Source organism: Loxodonta africana, chromosome X, assembly GCF_030014295.1.
Source record: "Loxodonta africana isolate mLoxAfr1 chromosome X, mLoxAfr1.hap2, whole genome shotgun sequence".
In the NCBI taxonomy this organism is placed as follows: domain Eukaryota; kingdom Metazoa; phylum Chordata; class Mammalia; order Proboscidea; family Elephantidae; genus Loxodonta; species Loxodonta africana.
In genome coordinates this window covers 153,426,376-153,444,827 of record NC_087369.1, presented here as the reverse complement: position 1 = coordinate 153,444,827, position 18,452 = coordinate 153,426,376, and the positions used below count along the sequence as shown (strand labels likewise).

Sequence of the window (18,452 nt, the reverse complement as noted above, 5' to 3'; positions counted from 1 at the left end):
AAGGAAGACCAAAGAAGAACTGATGCCTTCAAATTGCAGTGTTGGTGAAGAATATTGAATATACCATGGACTGCCAGAAGAGCAAACAAATCTTTTTTGGAAGAAGTACAATCAGAATGTTCCTTAGAAGCATGGATGGTGAGACTTATGTCTCACGTACTTTGGACATGTTACCAGGACGGACCAGTCCCTGGAGAAGGACATCATGCTTGGTAAAGTAAAGAGTCAGAGAAAAAGAAGAAGACCCTCAGTGAGATGGATTGACACAGTGGCTGCAACAATGGGCTTAAGCATAACAACAATTGTGAGGATGGTGCAGGACCTGGCAGTGTCTCGTTCTGTTGTACATAGGGTAGCTATGAGTCGGAACAGACTTGACGGCATCTAAAAACAACAACAACATGCCTAAATTTCTTCACCTAGAGAATGAGAATAGTACCTAACTCATAAGGTTGTTGTGAGGTATTATTGTTGTGGTTGTTGTTAGGTGCAAGCAAGTTAATAACGTATTTAGAACAATGTCGGGCATGTAGCCAGTGCTATATAAGGTGTAGCTGTTATTATTACCTCCATTAGAAAGACAAGGGGATAGAGTTATAGAGTTTAACAAGTTACCCAAATCTCACAGCTAGTAAGTAGCCAAGCCCAGTCTAAATATGGCTACATTATTCCCAGCACACCACACTGGATCCATGCACCATGTGCTCTCCAAACTGAACAGGGCTCCATCAAATGTTCTGCATTTGAAAAGAAGTATTGAAGTATAACACTATATACAGAAAAATAAGCAATTTAATTTCCACAAACTGACCAGGCACTTGTAACCAGCACCTAGGTGAAGAATCCGAATATTATCAGCATTCCAGGAATCCCTTTCATGCACCCTCCTATTCATTAACCCCAAAGGCCAACCACTATCCTGACCTCTAACAACATAGGTTAGGTTTGCCTGTTTTTGCACTCTATATGTAAGGAATTATACAGGATGTGCTCTTCTGTGTCTGGCTTCTTTCACTTATCATTTTGTTTTTGAGCTCCATCCAAATTATTGCACACGGTTGTAGTTCGTTCATTCTGATTGTTGTAGAGTATTTCATCGTCTAAAAATGACAATGCTGAATAGACCAAAATGGATGTCAGAAGAGACTCTGAAACTTGCTCTTGAACCTAAAGTAGCTAAAGCCAAAGGAAGAAATGATGAAGTAAAAGAGCTAAACAGAAGATTTCAAAGGGCAGCTTGAGAAGGAAAGTAAAGTATTATGATGACATGTGCAAAGACCAGGAGATAGAAAACCAAAAGGGAAGAACGCACTTGGTATTTCTCAAGTTGAAAGAGCTGAAGAAAAAATCCAAGCCTCAAGTTGTAATGTTGAAGAATTCTACAAGAAAAATATTAAAGACTCAGGAAGCATCAAAAGAAGATGGAAGGAATACACAGAGTCACTGTACCAAAAAGAATTGGTTGATGTTCAGTCATTTCAGGAGGTAGCATGTGATCAAGAACTGATGGTAGTGAAGGAAGAAGTCCAAGCTGCACTAAAGACATTGGCTAAAAACAAGGCTCCAGGAATTGATGGAATACCAGTTGAGATGTTTCAAGAAACTGATGCAGTTTTGGAAGCTCTCACTGGCCTATGCCAAGAAATTTGGAAGACATCCACCTGGCCAACTGCCTGGAAGAGATCCATATTTATGCCTATTCCCAAGAAAGGTGATCCAACAGAATGTGGAAATTATCCAACAGTATCACTAATATCACACACCAAGTAAAATTTTGCTGAAGATCATTCAAAAGCAGCTGCAGCACTAGATCAACAGGGAACTGCCAGGAATTCAAGCCAGATTCAGAAGAGGACCTGGAACAAGGATATCATTGCTAATGTCAGATGAATCTTGGCTGAAGGCAGAGAATACCAGAAAGATGTTTACCTGCGTTTTATCAGTTATGCAAAGGCATTCAACTGTGTGGATCATAACAAATTTTGGATAACATTGTGAAGAATGGGAATTCCAGAGCACTTAATTGTGCTCCTGAGGAACCTATACATAAGCCAAGAGGCAGTTGCTGGAATAGAACAAGGAGATAGTGTGTGGTTAAAAGTCAGGAAAGGTGTGTGTCAAGGTTGTATCCTTTCACCATACTTATTCAATCTGTATGCTGAACAAATAATACAAGAAGCTGGACTATGGGAAGAAGACCAGGGAGGGCATCAGGACTGGGGGAAGACTCATTAAGAACCGGTGATACACAGATGACACAACCTTGCTTGCTGAAAGTGAAGAGGATTTGAAAGCACTAATGAAGATCAAGGACCACAGCCTTCAGTACGGATTACACCTCAACATAAAGAAAACAAAAATCCTCACAACTGGATCAATAAGCAACATCATGATAAACGGAGAAAAGATTAAAGTCAAGAATTTCACCTTAGATGGATCCACAATCAATGCCATGGAGGCAGCAGTCAAGAAATCAAATGACGCATTGCATTGGGCCAATTTGCTGCAAAAGACCTCTTTAAAGTGTTAAAAAGCAAAGATGTCACTTTAAGGACTAAGCTGCGCCTGACCCAAGTCATGGTGTTTTTAATAGCCTCTTATGCATGGGAAAGCCGGACAGTGAATAAGGAAGACCAAAGAACTGACGTCTTTGAATTATGGTATTTGTGAAGAATATTGAATACCCCCGTGGACTTCCAGAAGAATGAGCAAATCTGTCTTGGAAGAAGTACAGCCAGAATGCTCCTTAGAAGCAAGGATGGTGAGACTTCATCTCACACACTTTAGACATGTTGTCAAGAGGGACCAGTCCATGGAGAAATACATCATGCTTGGTAAAGTAGAGAGTCAGTGAAAAAGAGAAGGACCTTCAAAGAGATGGGTTGACACAGTGGCTACAACAATGGCTCAAGCATAACAATGACTATGAGGATGTTGTATATAGGGTCGCTATGAGTTGGAACTGACCTGATGGCACCTAACTACAACAATGAATATGACCTGCCATTTTTTTCATCCATTCAACTGGTGCTAGTCCATTTAGATTGCCTCCAGTTTGGATCTACTGTAAACAGAGCTGCTATGGAAATTCTTTTTTATGTCTTTTGTCTTCTGCACTCACTTATCTTGGGAACATATCTATGAGCGGAATTGCTGGGGTACAGGGCCTACCTATATTTAGCTTTAGTAGACATTGCCCGCCAAAAAGTTTTTCAAAGTGGTTGTACCAATTTACATTTCCACCAGCATTGTATGAACAATCCAGGTGTTCCACATCCTAGCCAACTCTGGTATCATTTATCTTTACCATCTTAGCCATTCTGGTTGAGTATTGTTCTGCAATCCTTTTATTCACTTTCTATAACAGAATAGCTCAGGTCTCATACTGGCTGTTCTAAATCATATCCACTCATTTATGCAACAAATATCTATTGAACATTTTGTATGTGCCAGGCACTGTGCCAGGTTCTGAGGACACATGCTCCTGAAGTTCTCAGTCCCATGTTCACTCTCTCCCTTCTGCATATAATCTACTGCAAAACCAACCAGTGCATACACCACAGACTTCCTTCCTTGAAAATCCATGTTTCTACTTTCATACCCTCATCTCCATCTGCAAATGTTTCTGTATCATCAAAAAAACAAAACCAAACACATTGCCATCAAGTTGATTCCGATTCATAGCGACCCTACAGGTCAGAGTAGAACTGTCCCATAGAGTTTCCAAGGAGCGCCCAGTGAATTTGAGCTGCCGACCGTTTGGTTAGCAGCCATAGCACTTAACCACTACACCACCAGGGTTTCCTCTGTATCATCAGTCTACCTTTTTTTCTCTTTTCATTTTCCAAGTAAGAGACCACCCTCACGTTTGCCAAAGCAAATATTCCACTTAGCTCTTGATCCTATTCCTTATCACCTTCATCAGGATCTTCTTCCAGCCACTATCACCCTTGCCCTTACCCCACACCTTTATATCTCCACTCTTCCCTTCAGCTAACAAATGTGCTTACTTTATCCTTATCTTAAGGAGACTTTTCAGTGGTCCTAGCACCCTTACAAGTGTGTTTTGCTCTTTAATTTCACCACAAAATTATTCTGAGCATTTTATATACTCACTGTCTCTAATTTGTCACCCCTATTCTGTTTCTTCTTCACCCTCTAATATCTGGCTCTATCCTGGAACCGCTCCTTGCAGATCACCAAAATCGTTAGTGTTTTCCCATCCTCCTTTTTCTCTGACCCCTTAACCATATTTGCAGTGCTGATCATTCGACATTCTTGAAATTCCCTTCTCACAATTTCCTGTTTCTTCCCCTGTCTGACTTCTGTTGCCTAGCCCCATTACTTACTGTCCCTCCTTGTCCCGCCAACTCCAAAAAGGCACACCCCAAGCTTTTGCCTTTAGACTTCCTCTCTTCCCAAGTTGATCTCATTCATTGCCATCGTTGGAAGGACCACTTTTTAGAAATATCTACCATTTTCTATTCAAGTCCAGACTTTTCTCCAAGACAGCAGTCCCACAACTCCTTCACTGGCATTATCATTCTTCTAGTTTTTTTAGTCTCATAGGCTCCAAACCTCAGTGGCCCTTATTCATTTCCAACCTCTCTCTCCCTCTCTCACCCCCACATCTAGTTAGTCACGAACTTCTATTTATTTTCCTTTCACAATGTCTCTATTCTGTCTGTTCCTGCTATGGCTTTCCTAATTCAAGTGCTTAATACACTACCTTACACCCGGACTATTGTATTGCAGTAGTCTCTTAACTGCCTCCAGTCTCTCCCCTCTCCCATCCATCCTACGCACTGCTGACAGATTAATCTTCTTAAAGCACCACTTTGACTGTCACTCTACTACTTTAAAAATTTCCAATAGTTTCCCATTGTTGAGAAGACCCAGCCCCCATTTGGGGGCAGATTATCCAATAGACAAGGTAAACACAGTGTTTGCCTTGCTTACCAGATTGTCTGTAGTGAAAAATTTCACATTTTTTGACCACATCAAAGGCTCTGCTTCTATGTCAGGCATCTGTCTCTCCCCCAACCCCACAGCCCCTTCCTGCAGAACCGAACGTTCTTTTTAGATTTACAGTCCCTGACAGGGGCAGATGACCCAGCAAGCAAGGTAAGCACGGCCTTAATTGAGCTTGCTTACTAATCCGTAGTGAAATTGTTCACTACAGATGACCTGGTAAGCAAGGTAAGCAGTGTGTTTACCTTGCCTGTTGCATAATCCACACCCCTGATCCCATTCCTTAGGCTGCCAGGAAAGATGCTCTACAGTTTGGTCGCAGCTGCCTTTCCAAACTCCTCTTCCGTTCCTGCTTTCCACATAAAATCTGTGCTCGGCCACACTATGCTTCCACTCTTTTCCATGACCCAGTTTGCAATATAGTGTATTGGCTCATTGAATGCATGAGCTCTGGATTCAGATAGCTCCAGTCAGAAATTTAGCTCTGCCATTTCATAGTTATGTGACATTGAGCACATTATATAACATCTCTGGCCTCAGCTTTCTTATCTGTAATATAGGGATAATAATGGAATCCTGCCTCATGGAATTGTTACAAGGATTAAATGAGGTAATGCATCTAGAGTGCTTAGCAGGGTTCCTGGTGCATTGAAAACAGCAACAGCAACCAAAAAAGTTTGCTATAATATTTTTCATATTATACTCTCCTACTCTGTCCCTTTGCCCAATGCATTCCTTCTGCATTGAATGTCCTCCTAATTACCATCTACTACAGTCTTTTACGGAAACCCTGGTGGCAAGGTTGTTAAGTGCTGTGGCTACTAACCAAAGGGTCGGCAGTTCAGATCCGCCAGGCGCTCCTTCAAAACTCTATGGGGCAGTTCTACTCTGTCCTATAGGGTCGCTATGAGTCGGAATCGACTCGACGGCACTCGGTTTGGTTTTTGGTTTTTTTTTATAGTCCTTTGCGCCTCTCAAGGCCCAACTCAAATACTACCTCCTCTAGGAAGCTTTTTCTTGCTTTCTCTAACTCCAGCATTTTACTTGAACTCCTCTCTTGGCATTTTTATCTCACCTTGGAATAAAACCATCTGTCTTCTGTGACAAGCTCAAGACCCGTTTCTATGCTAACCATGTTCTTATCATCCCTGTATCACTCACAGGACCCACCACAGTACCTGGCACTTCGTAAATATCCATTACCTGACTGTGGCTGGAGAATTAATGCTCGAGTGGCAAGTAAAGAAGACAGAGAGGGTTCAGAGGTTGGTAAACCAGGACTATGGAGTGATCAAAGTTGCTAGTAATGGCACTAGCACCCCTCTTCTTTTCTTCCTCTCTTTCCCTGTCTCCTACTCCCACTCGTTTTTTTTTGTTTTTGTTTTTGTTTTTTGCCTTGTTCTTCTCACGACTGCATGGTCCTTCATCTTGCCAGTGTGTCCCATGGCCATTATTTAATCCTGCTGATGGCCCTTGAGGAGAAAGAGGTTCCTATGACAACCTCAGATCGTGTCCCTTTGTCCTTACCACTTAAGCTTTGATGAAAACCACCCTTCTATCTATTACAAATTCTTACAAGAGGGGTTCATTAAACTTATGATCCAATTCTCCAGCTGGAACCTGTGATGAAAATACAGAGCAGGAAATTAGACTCTTTTATGTAACGGCACTCACTAGCTTGCCCAGATACCAGTCATCACTCTATATCAGTAAGATTTTTTGGTTCTTGAAGATTGCCTAGCCTAAACTTTCCTTTTAGAACACAGACTAAACTTTGAGAACTAGTCATCCAATTTTCAAACTTTCCTTCCTTGGTGTCCCCTAAGTAAGTCCTGCTAAGTGCAAAGTTATGCCCACTGTGGGATTGCTATAATATAGAGACAAATAAGATATGGTCAGCCCTTTGTCCCCAAGAAATGTATAGTCTAGTAAATGAGACTTTTATGAGCTCAAAACTTTACATGCCACTTGCTGAAAAATATTGGTTTTCTCAATTCCTGACTCCTAATCTCAATCAACGTCACTCTGACATTCCAACTGCCTTTCTTTGCTATGAGTGAAGTCCATTCTTTTTTTTTCTTATCAAATAAACAGAAGAGGAGAGAGGGAAGGGAACTATCATTTATTGAGAAGCTATTTTAGTAGGCACTTTACATACCAGACACTTGCATTTAAACCACACAGCAACATTACGAGGTGGATACTGTGCCCATTTTACAGATGAGATAGCTGACATGCAGTGAGCTTACAAATCTTGCCCAAGATCGCTCAACTAGTAATAGGGCAAGTTGGGATTTGTTGGGCTTTTTCTGCCCCCAAAGTGTGTGCTCTCTCCACGCCACTGCATTCACTGCCATCCTGATGTGAATCAATATCAATACCTGCACTCCAGAGGCAATCCCTTTCTCTTGACACTTTGTACAGTAGATGTGGGCACTTTCCTATAGTCGCTGGTATCAAATGTCCGCATCGCCATCCATCCTGTGATCCCCCATCACCACTGGGTCAGTATGCTTTCTCCATTCACTCTGAGCTGAGTCCTCTGTATGGGCATCCCATCTGGGAACTTCACTGTCTGTCTTATCTACTTGTGCTTACCCCCCAGATTGAATCCTCTCATTTTTACTGTAAGGTACAAGGACATAGGAAAGACTCTGAAAAAAATGCATCTAGCACTGTTTAGTGAATTCTCCAGTGACACATTCTGTGAAGAATGAAGCCAGCGTTTCTTCCTAATGTCTTCCTTAGAAGAAGAGTTCTTCCTGTATTGGCGGAATGGAAGTATGTTCTTTGAATCAGCCTTACCAAAAACGTTTTACGGATATATTGTTAGATGTTTCCCTAATACTATCTGAAACCCTAAGAAAATCTAGGGTCCCACCTTACCAACACCCACCTTACCAGATTATAATAATTGGGAATGAAGACCTGTCTAACTTGAAGGGATAACTCACTTTAAGAAGCTCTACAACATAGAAATCTAAACTTATAAAACTGAGACTTTAGGAAGCAGACAGGTAATCATATTAGAAAATATTCCTCTCTCTTCCAAAATTTGTTACAGGATTTCTTTTATTAGAAAGATCTCCTATTTCATTTGAAATTGGAGCTGTTTTATAAAAGTTGAAAGATATACACTTTTTAAAGGGCACAATTATTATACAATTCAAGATATGCCCATATGCTATGCATATGCTATACACGTAGCAGTCATTTAGTAAAGATTTGCTGATTGAATAATAGAATGAGAATCTAAAATGCAGTGATTTTCCTCTTGAGTATATTCAATAACTTAAATTAACAACTTAAGAAAGGTTGTCAAAGACCTGTGATATCTGCTTTAATGAATAGACATAAATCATAATCATCAGTATTGATTTATATTAGGTGTGCTCAGTTTTCTGGAGGAAGTTAAGCACGATCCCTTTAACCTTGTTTACAATATTAATTTGCTCAATAAACTCTTTTTCATAGCTAAGCAGTGCAGTCATGAGGCTCTGTAGCTCCTCGTTTAAAGGATCCCAAATTCAAGAAATTTAGCTACAAATCAAAGCCTGTTTGAAAGAGCTTCCTAAGAGTATTGAACTGAGGGTGATGGGAGGAAGGGGTGTGGGAGTTTGAAAACAGGCTTTTAAATTCTTGATTCATTACTGAGCATACTCAAGAAGGAATAATTCTATTTCTGGATTTTTGTTTTATTATATAGTCAGCAAATATTGAGTACCTACTATAGGCAAAGATTTCCACCACAAATATATCTTCAGTTTTATAAAAGGGTATTTCTTATAAATGGATATACGTTTAGCTACAAATAAAAGACTAAATAATATTTGGAAAGGAACTCCTAGGAGTAGTGAACTTGCGGTAGAGACAGGAGAAAAGGGTTCAGGCACAGCATGAAACTAGAATCTTCTAAGGCGGAGTGGGGTGGAGAAAGAGAGAGGAAACACAGTTGCAGATAAACTTCCCCAATACCTCTGTGTTGCTAAGGGCTGGCCATGTTCATTATAAATGGGAAGGTTGACTTTCAGAGTAGAAATTGGCTCCTCTAAACTCACAAACTCCAGAGCTCAAGGTCTTGTGAGAAATCTGTTAGGGAGAAACATTCTGGATGCTCTTTGTATATTCTACCATTTTATTTAACTTTCCCTGTGGAAGGGGAAAATATTACCCTTGGGAAACAGGCTTAAGGGAAATTGATTTTCATGAGAGCAACATATTGAGCAAATAGGCAGGACCTGATTCCCTAATAGGAGAATATTAAGTTGGGCATTTAGAGCAGCAGTTAGATTGAGAATGCCCTTGAAGGTGGATCCTGATTCTCTGTCCAAATGAACAAAGCATCCAGACCATAGGTTGTGGCGGCCAGCCCTCCTGGGAAAGAAAAGGGCAATAAAAGGTAAGAAAAATCTATCTGGATTTCTATCAACAGTAACCAAAAAAAATAATAATAATACAGATTTTAGCTGGGATGGGGGAAAAAAAGTAACACCAATAAACATTTATTTACTAAGCTACTACTGAGAACTCATTTCTTGTGCTGTATATGTGAAGAAAACCAGAGGAGAACAATAGAATAACTACAAGATCGCACCTACTTTTGAGACACTCAAAATCTTCTGAGGGCAAAGACACATGAAATGTTTTAAGACTAATAGTGTTCACACATAAACACACAAATTGTAAAACAAGAATGAGATTAAGCACTTACAGAGTTCTGGGTACCTTGTCAGCATTGTATATGGACTATCTCAATCAATATTCATAATAACACTATAAGGTATATTATTTTAATTATTCTCTGTTTTACAGCTGAGAAATCAGAAACACTGAGATGTTAAGTGACTTTCCCAGAGTCACACAGATAGTGGTGGAACCAGAACTCAAACTCAGGTCTACCTGACACTAAAGCTCATGCTCCTAAATGCTACAATTTACGACTTCCCTGTGACATGATAAACCATCTAGTAGAGACCAAAATACCATTAACCTTATCTACTATGACTATTGCTGCTTCCTACCAACTGTAAACTTGACACCATCAGGGAAGAAAAAGAGTCTAGCAGAAAGCTTCAAAAGGAAAATGCGAGTGGTGATAGAGCTCTTGAGTACTACAGGGTGGCGATTAGAGAGCATCAAGTAGGAGGGGTGCTGAGGTTTTCTCTATTGTCATAGCCAAACACCAGGACAAAGAGTGAAAGATACAAGAAAATAAATTTCCCCACTATTCAGGTGCCTAACATCATGAGGATAGGAGCAGATAAGTATTAGAATGATGGGTCAAACTGTTTCAGTTCTCATGAATGTAAGGAAATGCAGCAGGCATATAAAGTCTAGCAAATACTATTTCTTGACTAAGAGGACAAGATGAGCATAAGAAGCCAATTAGAAAAATATAACTGGTTAAAAAGTAAACTCATTCAAACTATGTATTTGGCATTGTGCAAGCCAATTTTTTTCTAGAATGGTTTATTGACTGGATTTTTTTCTGAATTCAATCTATTTTGAATTTTTTGCTATAAAGTAATTGCCAGAACTGGAGTCTATATTTGTAGGGTAAATGATAAACCAGGTTTGTTTATTTTTTAAATTGCTGTGAAAATATGCATGACAAAACATAAGCTAATTCAACAATCTCTACATGGATAATTGCTTTGATTACATTCTTCAAGTTGTGCAAACGTTCTCGCTATCTTTTTCCAAATTATTCCACCACAATTAACATAAATTCAATACACCCTAAGCAATAACTCTCCCTTTCCCCTTCCCTCCCAACCCTGGTAACCATTAATAAGATAACCTTAGATATTTATCCAGATTAGTTAGACCCCCAAATTTTTTTATATGAGATATCTAGACAGTTGGGATCAAAAGTATGAGTTCATTACCCTTTGCACAACTTATCTGGATAATTATTGCCATTCTTCACATTTAGGCTAGGCATGTCACATAATGACACATCACATATCATTGGGCCCAAGATATTTCCTGGCCTGTTTCATTGTCTGTCATGTTGACAAATGGAACAGAATAGGAAAAAAAAAAAAAGTATTTGGCACCAAAGAATATAGTTGAATTAGAAGTATCTGTCACCAGGTCTCAATAATGCCTATCTCCCAGTCTGTTTCTGGGTCTCAATAATGTCTGTCTCAGGCATCTCAGTAATGCCTGTCTCCAGGTTTCAATAATGCTTGTCTTCAGGTCTCAAGGTGCAAAAACACAAATAACAAAATCATTACCCTGGACACCAAAGGATTTCTCATATCTATGTGTAATTGCTTTAAAGGGTGAGCTGTCTACAATATTCCACAAGCTGTGCTCTAAGGAAGAAGAAACTTTTTGCTAAATTATCCTGCTGCATGACACCAACTTGAATTATTTAAGAAAAATACTACTTTTAGAGAGTTGACCAAAAATCAACTTCCTCCACTGGTAGGAGAGCTAATATTCTTCTCCTCTCTGCTCTTTCAAAGCCTCGGTCTCAGGGTATTTTTTCTGCTCACCAGACTAGCCTCTCTCACAGATCACTTTCAGGAGCAGGCTGATATATATTTGGAGCAAGAGATGACCTAAACAGAGAGCTTGAGGTACCAAGATGATCTGTACTCACCAGCTTTTGCTGATCTGCACTTTGGGGGGAGTAAAGATCTATGAGCACATTTGCATGTTATTTGTTTGTCATTTAATGTTTTTTAATGAATAGAGATGAGGCTGAAAGGGAGGAAGAACACTACGTACCTGACTGGTGCCATCAGATCATCACTTTTCTTATCAAACTGTACACATCTCCCTTCTGGCAGTCAACCCTCACCTGTTCTCTGGATTCCTCTTTACTACCCCTTGTTCCAAGAGGTTTCCCTGGATTGGCTATAGAAGAGGTAATGAGTTTGGTCTTCTATAGGTAGTCTTTCACCCCCTAATTATGCTGTTATACTTTCCAATTTATGATTTTACTTTTGCAACTGTAAACATGTCAGAGATGATGGCGAGAGGTAGAATTTTGGGATCTTATTTTACATTGTCCATCAAACAGCTTTTTATGCTAATGAATAATTTTTGGTGATTATAATGACATAGGAAAATTAATACCAAGGCAAATCCAGATTAAGGGAACACCAAGGAAAAGGGGCAGAGGGGATATGGTTAATTAGATTTTCTGGATAATTGAAGGTTAAGAACAAAACTGTTTTCATTGCTATTGACAAAAAAAAAATTGTTAAGATATCTGAGTCCACTGGCCCAACTTAGTAATCAAGTGTAATAATGTATTTGAATCACTCTTTACTGATTGAGGATCTTTCAGAGCCTCTGGCCATAATTCTGAGCATTGGCTCGGGTTGGCCAGAACTATAAATAAAGATGGAGAAGGGAGAAAGTGTAGGATTAAGTGTATTCCAACCCCAGGACAGCCCCTGAAAATTATTTTCTTGACTGAGCTCATTTCATTGTCGTCTCTTTCATGCAAAAGTAAAATGGGACAAAACACAATTTAAAAAAAAATCTCAGATAATTGAAAGCTCTGGGTAGTTCGATTGCCACTAATGAAGGTTTTTTAGAGACTGACATCAAAGTGAGTACAACAATCCCCATCCAATTGTGCTTTCCTGTGCTTCATATGCAAAGACTATACTCATACACGGTTGCTACGCCTGAGGTTTGAGCAATTTACAAAGGATGAGTAAAGGGTGCACTGACTCATCCACTCTCTTTTCCGTTCTCTTTTGAGACCAAGGGCAAGAATCTGTGAGACCTTTGCTTAAGAGCTTGTTCTGCGGGCTCAGTGAGAGCTGTGTCTCTCAGGGCTGGGGCTCTATCTCTTACCAGGTTACTGACGAATATGAGGATTAACCCTGTCATCCCAGCAGTGGATTTTAACCCACTAGATCTGACAGAAAGAGAGAAAGAGAGAGAAAGAAAGAGAGGGAGGGAGGAAGGAAGGAACGGAATGGAGGAAAGAAGGAATAATGAGAAAGAAAGAAAGAAAAGTATGAAGGAAGAAATAAAGGATAAAGGGAAGGGAAGAAAAATTTCCCCAAAAGTAAATTACCTACTTGGTCTTTCCCATTTCAGCAAAAGGCACGATCACCCATGCAGTTGCTCAAGCCAAAAATCTGGGATTTGTCCTTAACTCATTCCTTTCCTTCATGTTCTTTCCTAATGCAATTCATCTGCAATACATTTCATTTTGTTAAATTAACTTTTTACTGCGGACAGTGGTGGTTCAGAGTAGAATTCTCTCCTTCCATGCTGGAGACCAAGGTTTGATTCCCAGCCAATGTACCTCAAGCACAGCCACCACCCATCTGTCATTGGAGACTTGCGTGTTGCTATGATGCTGAACAGGTTTCAGTGGAGCTTCCAGACTAAGACAGGCTAGGAAGAAAGACCTAGTGATCTACTTCTGAAAGTCAGCCAGTGAAAATCCTATGGATCACAATGGTTCAATCCCCAACTGACCATGGGGATGGTATAGAACTGGATAGCATTTGGTTCCTTTGTGCATGGGGCCGCCATGAGTTGGGGGTGAACTGCAGCCAACAATAACAACAACAAACATTTTATTAAGGTATAATATGCATAGAGAAAAGCACACCAAGACTTGTCAGTTCTACTAGGTAGAAAACAATAAATTAATCCATTTCACTCCATTCCAGCTTGATTTTTGCCACCATCTCTTGCCTGGACTACTGTATTAGCTTCCTCACCAGTTTTCTAGCTTTCCCTCTTAGCCCTTAAAAGTCCATTCTCCACATGGAAGCCCAAGGGAGCTCTTCAAAATGTAAATCAGATCATGCCTGATACTACAACCTTACCCGCATGCCTCTCCTGCTGCCCTCCAGCCACATTGGATGTTTTGTTGTTGGTTTTAGTTCTTCCACTAGACCAGATGCTTGTCCCACTCAGGACCTTTGCACAGCTGTCTCTCTACTTGTAACACTTCCCCTGGATCCTTCTCATAGCTGGCTACTCCTTACTCATCAGAACTCTGCTTAAATATTACTTTCTCATCAAAGAGATCTTCCTTGACCATTCCATCAAAACTAGGTCTCCCTACACACATATCAGTCTTTGTATCAGGACCCTGTATTTCTCCTCCATCACATTTATCACAATAGTAACTTCACAGTTATATGTGAAATCATGATTAATATCTATCTCCATCACTAGAAAGCAAGCTCTGGAAACATCAGGGCTATGTCTCTCTTATTCATGATTTTATCCCCAATGCCTGTTGATGTTAGCTGTCTTAGAGTCAGCCCCCAACTTAGAGCGACCCCATGCACAACAGAACCTGGTCCTGCATCATCCCCATGACTGGTTGTGGATCAGACCCTTAAGATTCATAGGGTTTTCATTGGCTGACTTTCAGAAGCAGATCTCCAGGCCTTGCTTCCTAGTCTGTCTTAGTCTGGAAGCTCCACTGAAACCTGTTCTGCATCATAGCAACACGCAGGCTTCCACTGACAGACGTGGTGGCTGTGCGTGAGATGCGTTAGCTGAGACTCAGACCCAGGTCTCCCACATGAAAGGAGAGAATTCTATCACTAAACTAGCAATGCCCTCCACCTAATGCCTATCTAGTGCAAAACATGACACATAGTACGTATCCGAAACTATGTGGTAAATAAATGAATGAATGAAGTCCCAAGTGGGTGCCTCTATTTTGCATGTACCTTAATGTTTCCTCCCTGCAAAAAAGTAGATAGTGTGCCTTTGAATCTGGAGGCTCCACGGAGCACAACTGTAGGCCAAAAGGGAAAATCAAATTTATTCCATTATTAATTAATAAGACGTGGGACTGAATGATAAAATCTAACGATGTTAATGTCTGTTCTGAGTGTTGGCTTGGCACCTCTGAAGACAAGGTAAGGTGGCAATGGGACACTGCAGTTTAATTCTCTAATTAGGGGACAGCTGTCGCCCCCAGGGGCAGCTCTAGTTGCTTATTGATTTTCTTTATACACTGTATCATATTCAGAACCGCCTTAGCACCCTAAATGTCCTGGCTACTCCCATTAGAGGTGGACTTTCCTTTATGCAGCCTTGCGTATGTATTAACAATCCAGGTTGGCTTAAAAGGGTAAATTGTGGAGGAATTCTTTTCCTTCGCAGAAGTATTCTCAGTAATATTCCTTTGAATAGCCAGCTGCCTGAATGGATTTAAAATAGGATTTTATTGGCAAAATTGTGACATAACTGCAACATTTTAGGGGCGCATTGTCATTATCCAAAGCAAAGCAGCAAAGATGGCTTTACTTTTTTTCCTGGCCATAGACTGAGTCTTCAACCTAGAATACCAACTGAACTGAGCCCCTAACACTGGCCTCACACCTACCCCTAACCTACACCACAGCATGGACTGATTTGTAATTCTCTCACAGCCGAGATACTAAGGCCAGACAGCCATCTCACAAATCTGGGTCCTCAAGTGCCATGGGGGGCTTGTGGGGAGTGGGGGAGATGCATCCATGACTCACTACTAACCCATCCCCGCTGCTGGAAAAAAAAATGACTCCAAATGCACATCCTACTGCCTGTGAGTCAGGAATGTCATTTTCATTTATGAAGGATGGAACATTATTTTTCTCTAACATTTCAAGTGAATAACTTTACATACATTTCCCGCCAATTTCCATAGGAATTTGATGCCATGGAAGCAATCAGCTACACGTCCCCTGAGCCTGGCAGAAACTCTTATTTTTCTTACAGGTACTTGAAGATCAATAGCTCTGAATTTCCCTTCTCCTTCCAATAATGTTCCTAGTGAAGCCCACCCTGATTTAAGGGTTCAGTGGGACATGGGGTGGTCTGATTCCACCGTTATTTAGGATTTTAGCTTCACATTTCTATTGAGTCTAAAAGGTCAAGTTTCAGAAATTCAGACAATATTAGGTTCACAGAAGCTTCTGGGGCATGCACCTACTAGGAGGTGTTTGACTCTCACTGTGAGGCCCCCCAGAGGTAGATTCATCACCACTTATGTCAAGGGAAAGAATAGGAAAGAACAGAGAGGAAACCTCTGTTCATTCTCCAGGGCATAGTTTCGGATTCCACTACAACTCTTCAGTAAATACACCTAGTAGAACAAACCAGAAAACGAATTCCAGGAGAGAAAAGACAGGACCTTTGAATTATTTACTCTGTGGCATTCCTGGTGGTATTGTTCCCCTTCAGTAGCACGGCCTTTTCTCCAATTGGCTATATTCTTTCTTTTTCTCAGGTCTGATGCCTGACTCTCACAGATACGGGAAATCTGACCACAATCAAAGAATTTCTCCTCCTGGGATTTGGGAGTCTCCATCGGTTGCAGTTTTTCTTTTTGGGGATATTTCTGGAAATCTATGTAGTGACTTTGCTTAGAAACATTCTCATCCTTACAGTCATTTCTTTCAGCCACAGCCTCCAAACCCCCATGTACTTCTTTCTGTCCAATTTCTCCTTCCTTGAGATCTGATATACTACCTCCATTGCCCCCAAGATGCTGATGACCCTCCTATCAAGTCCTGAGGTGCTGTCTTTTGCAGGCTGTGTGGCCCAGTTTTGCTTCTTTGGTTCCATGGCAGTTGTTGAGTGCTTTCTGCTGGCTGCCATGTCTTATGACCGCTACCTTGCCATCTGCAGCCCCTCCGGTACCCAGCCCTCATGAACCTCCACACATGTATCCTGCTTGCAAGTGGATCTTGGCTGGATGGGTTCCTAACCCCTATTGTCACTGTCACCAGCTGCCATTCTGTGCAGCCTATGAGATTGACCACTTCTTTTGTGACCTGGCGCCTGTGCTAAAGCTGGCCTGTTCTGATCCTGAGACAGTGGAGAGAACCACTTGCCTCCTGGCTTCCTTCATCACAGTGGTGCCCTTCCCGCTCACCATAGTCTCCTATATCCACATTGTTGCTGCTGTCTTCAGGATCCCATCAGCTGCAGGAAAGCAATGGGCCTTCTCCACCTGCTCTTCCCACCGTATTGTGGTCATGCTGTACTATAGAACACTGGGGACAGCGTATGCCATTCCTACAGCAACTCAGGCTGCTGACATTAACAAAGTTTTCTCCTTACTCTACACTGTTGTCACCCCCATGATCAACCCCTTTGTGTGCAGCCTGCAAAACAAGGATGTTAAGGCAGTGAGGAGGCTCACGAATCAGTGGGCATATGCTAAGGGGACCTAATAGCCCTCACCGTCCCCAGCGAGTCCCTTTTCTCAGAGCTTCCTAGGATTCTCTTAAGGAGGCCGATCACTAGCTGAGTACTTGGGGCTACTGCTGCTCTCTCCTTCCAGGGAAATGGGCAGCAGAGCAGAGGCCCTCCCTCAGGTACTACAGCATAATATCCTTGGGAGTTCCAGGTTAATCCCTACATGGTAAGATTATCAAGACAAATGTGAATCCATCAAGTTACACTACCATATATAGATACTTTTTAAGGAAAAATTAGAAAGACCCACCCATGCAGCAATAGCTTTGTGTCACAAAAGCCTCTGTGTGTGTGTGTGTGTGTGTGTGTGTGTGTGTGTGTGTGTGCAATACAAAAATATCTATTGGTGCCCGGGATTGGGACTGCGTTATGTACACATGCCCATGTTTGCACACACCCTCCCACTTATACATCTACATGCACATAATGTTGCTGTACCCATTCACCCTTATCCTCTAGTACTTCCTATCATGACCCTTCAGCTTCTGCCTAGCAGTGTTCTTCACTATGCCTCTCCTCAGAGTTCACGCACATTCCTGCTACTACACTTCACTGTCTGTTGTTTCTTCAATCATATGCCTCTCCACAGATCAGAACCATTTATCCCTAGGGCAGCTATTGACTGTTCCACTCACTTTAACAGTTAATCCAGCCCCTAGAAGACTGGAATAATATCATCCTTACTTCTCTTAATGTCCTCTAGAAAGGCTATCTGCACAGAGTAGATGCAACATTATTTCTTGATTAAATGAATCAATGACTAGTCAAAGCAATGGATGTTTGGTAGATAAAGAGTGTGAAATAAATCATCTTCTTAACTAGACTTAGAAGTTTCTTGAAGAAAAAAATCATATGATTGCTATGCTTCCTTCATAATATCTAGATCTAGAACAGGACAAAAGCATAGTTGCCCAAATAAGACTTCTCCAATCGAATTTAAATGCAACCCTCACCTTCCTTTCCTCTTTGCTTCCATATTGGCTTCTGATCTATGAAACACTTTGAATTGAGGTTAAAGATAACCTTGATTGGCTGTCAGTTCTGTGGTTCTTGACCTCATTTCATCTGCCCACGTGCTCTAGCTGTGAAGGGACAATAGAAGCACAGGTAGAACCCCTCACCCCCCAAAAAACATCCCCACCCCTACCATGCAAGTCAAGGAATGCCAAGCAGTTTGGGAAACTCTTTCCCCTCTGGTTCTTCCTACTCCTTTCCCGACCACCCACAGAGCTCCCTGTTGTATAGGGTCTAATTGTCTCTAATCTAGTTTTAACTTCTTGTAATTA

The 18,452-nt window shown here is 41.1% G+C and overlaps 1 protein-coding gene across 1 annotated transcript in view; it reads left to right on the top strand.

Annotated features, from left to right (window-relative positions):
• IGSF1 (immunoglobulin superfamily member 1) overlaps window positions 1-17,141 on the top strand; it is a 51,805-nt gene extending 34,664 nt beyond the window's left edge. The window contains 3 exon segments of the mRNA XM_064278477.1: window positions 16,198-16,589; window positions 16,592-16,687; window positions 16,690-17,141. Coding sequence (XP_064134547.1) covers window positions 16,198-16,589; window positions 16,592-16,687; window positions 16,690-17,141 — 940 coding nt within the window.
• Window positions 17,142-18,452: the final 1,311 nt, after the last annotated feature.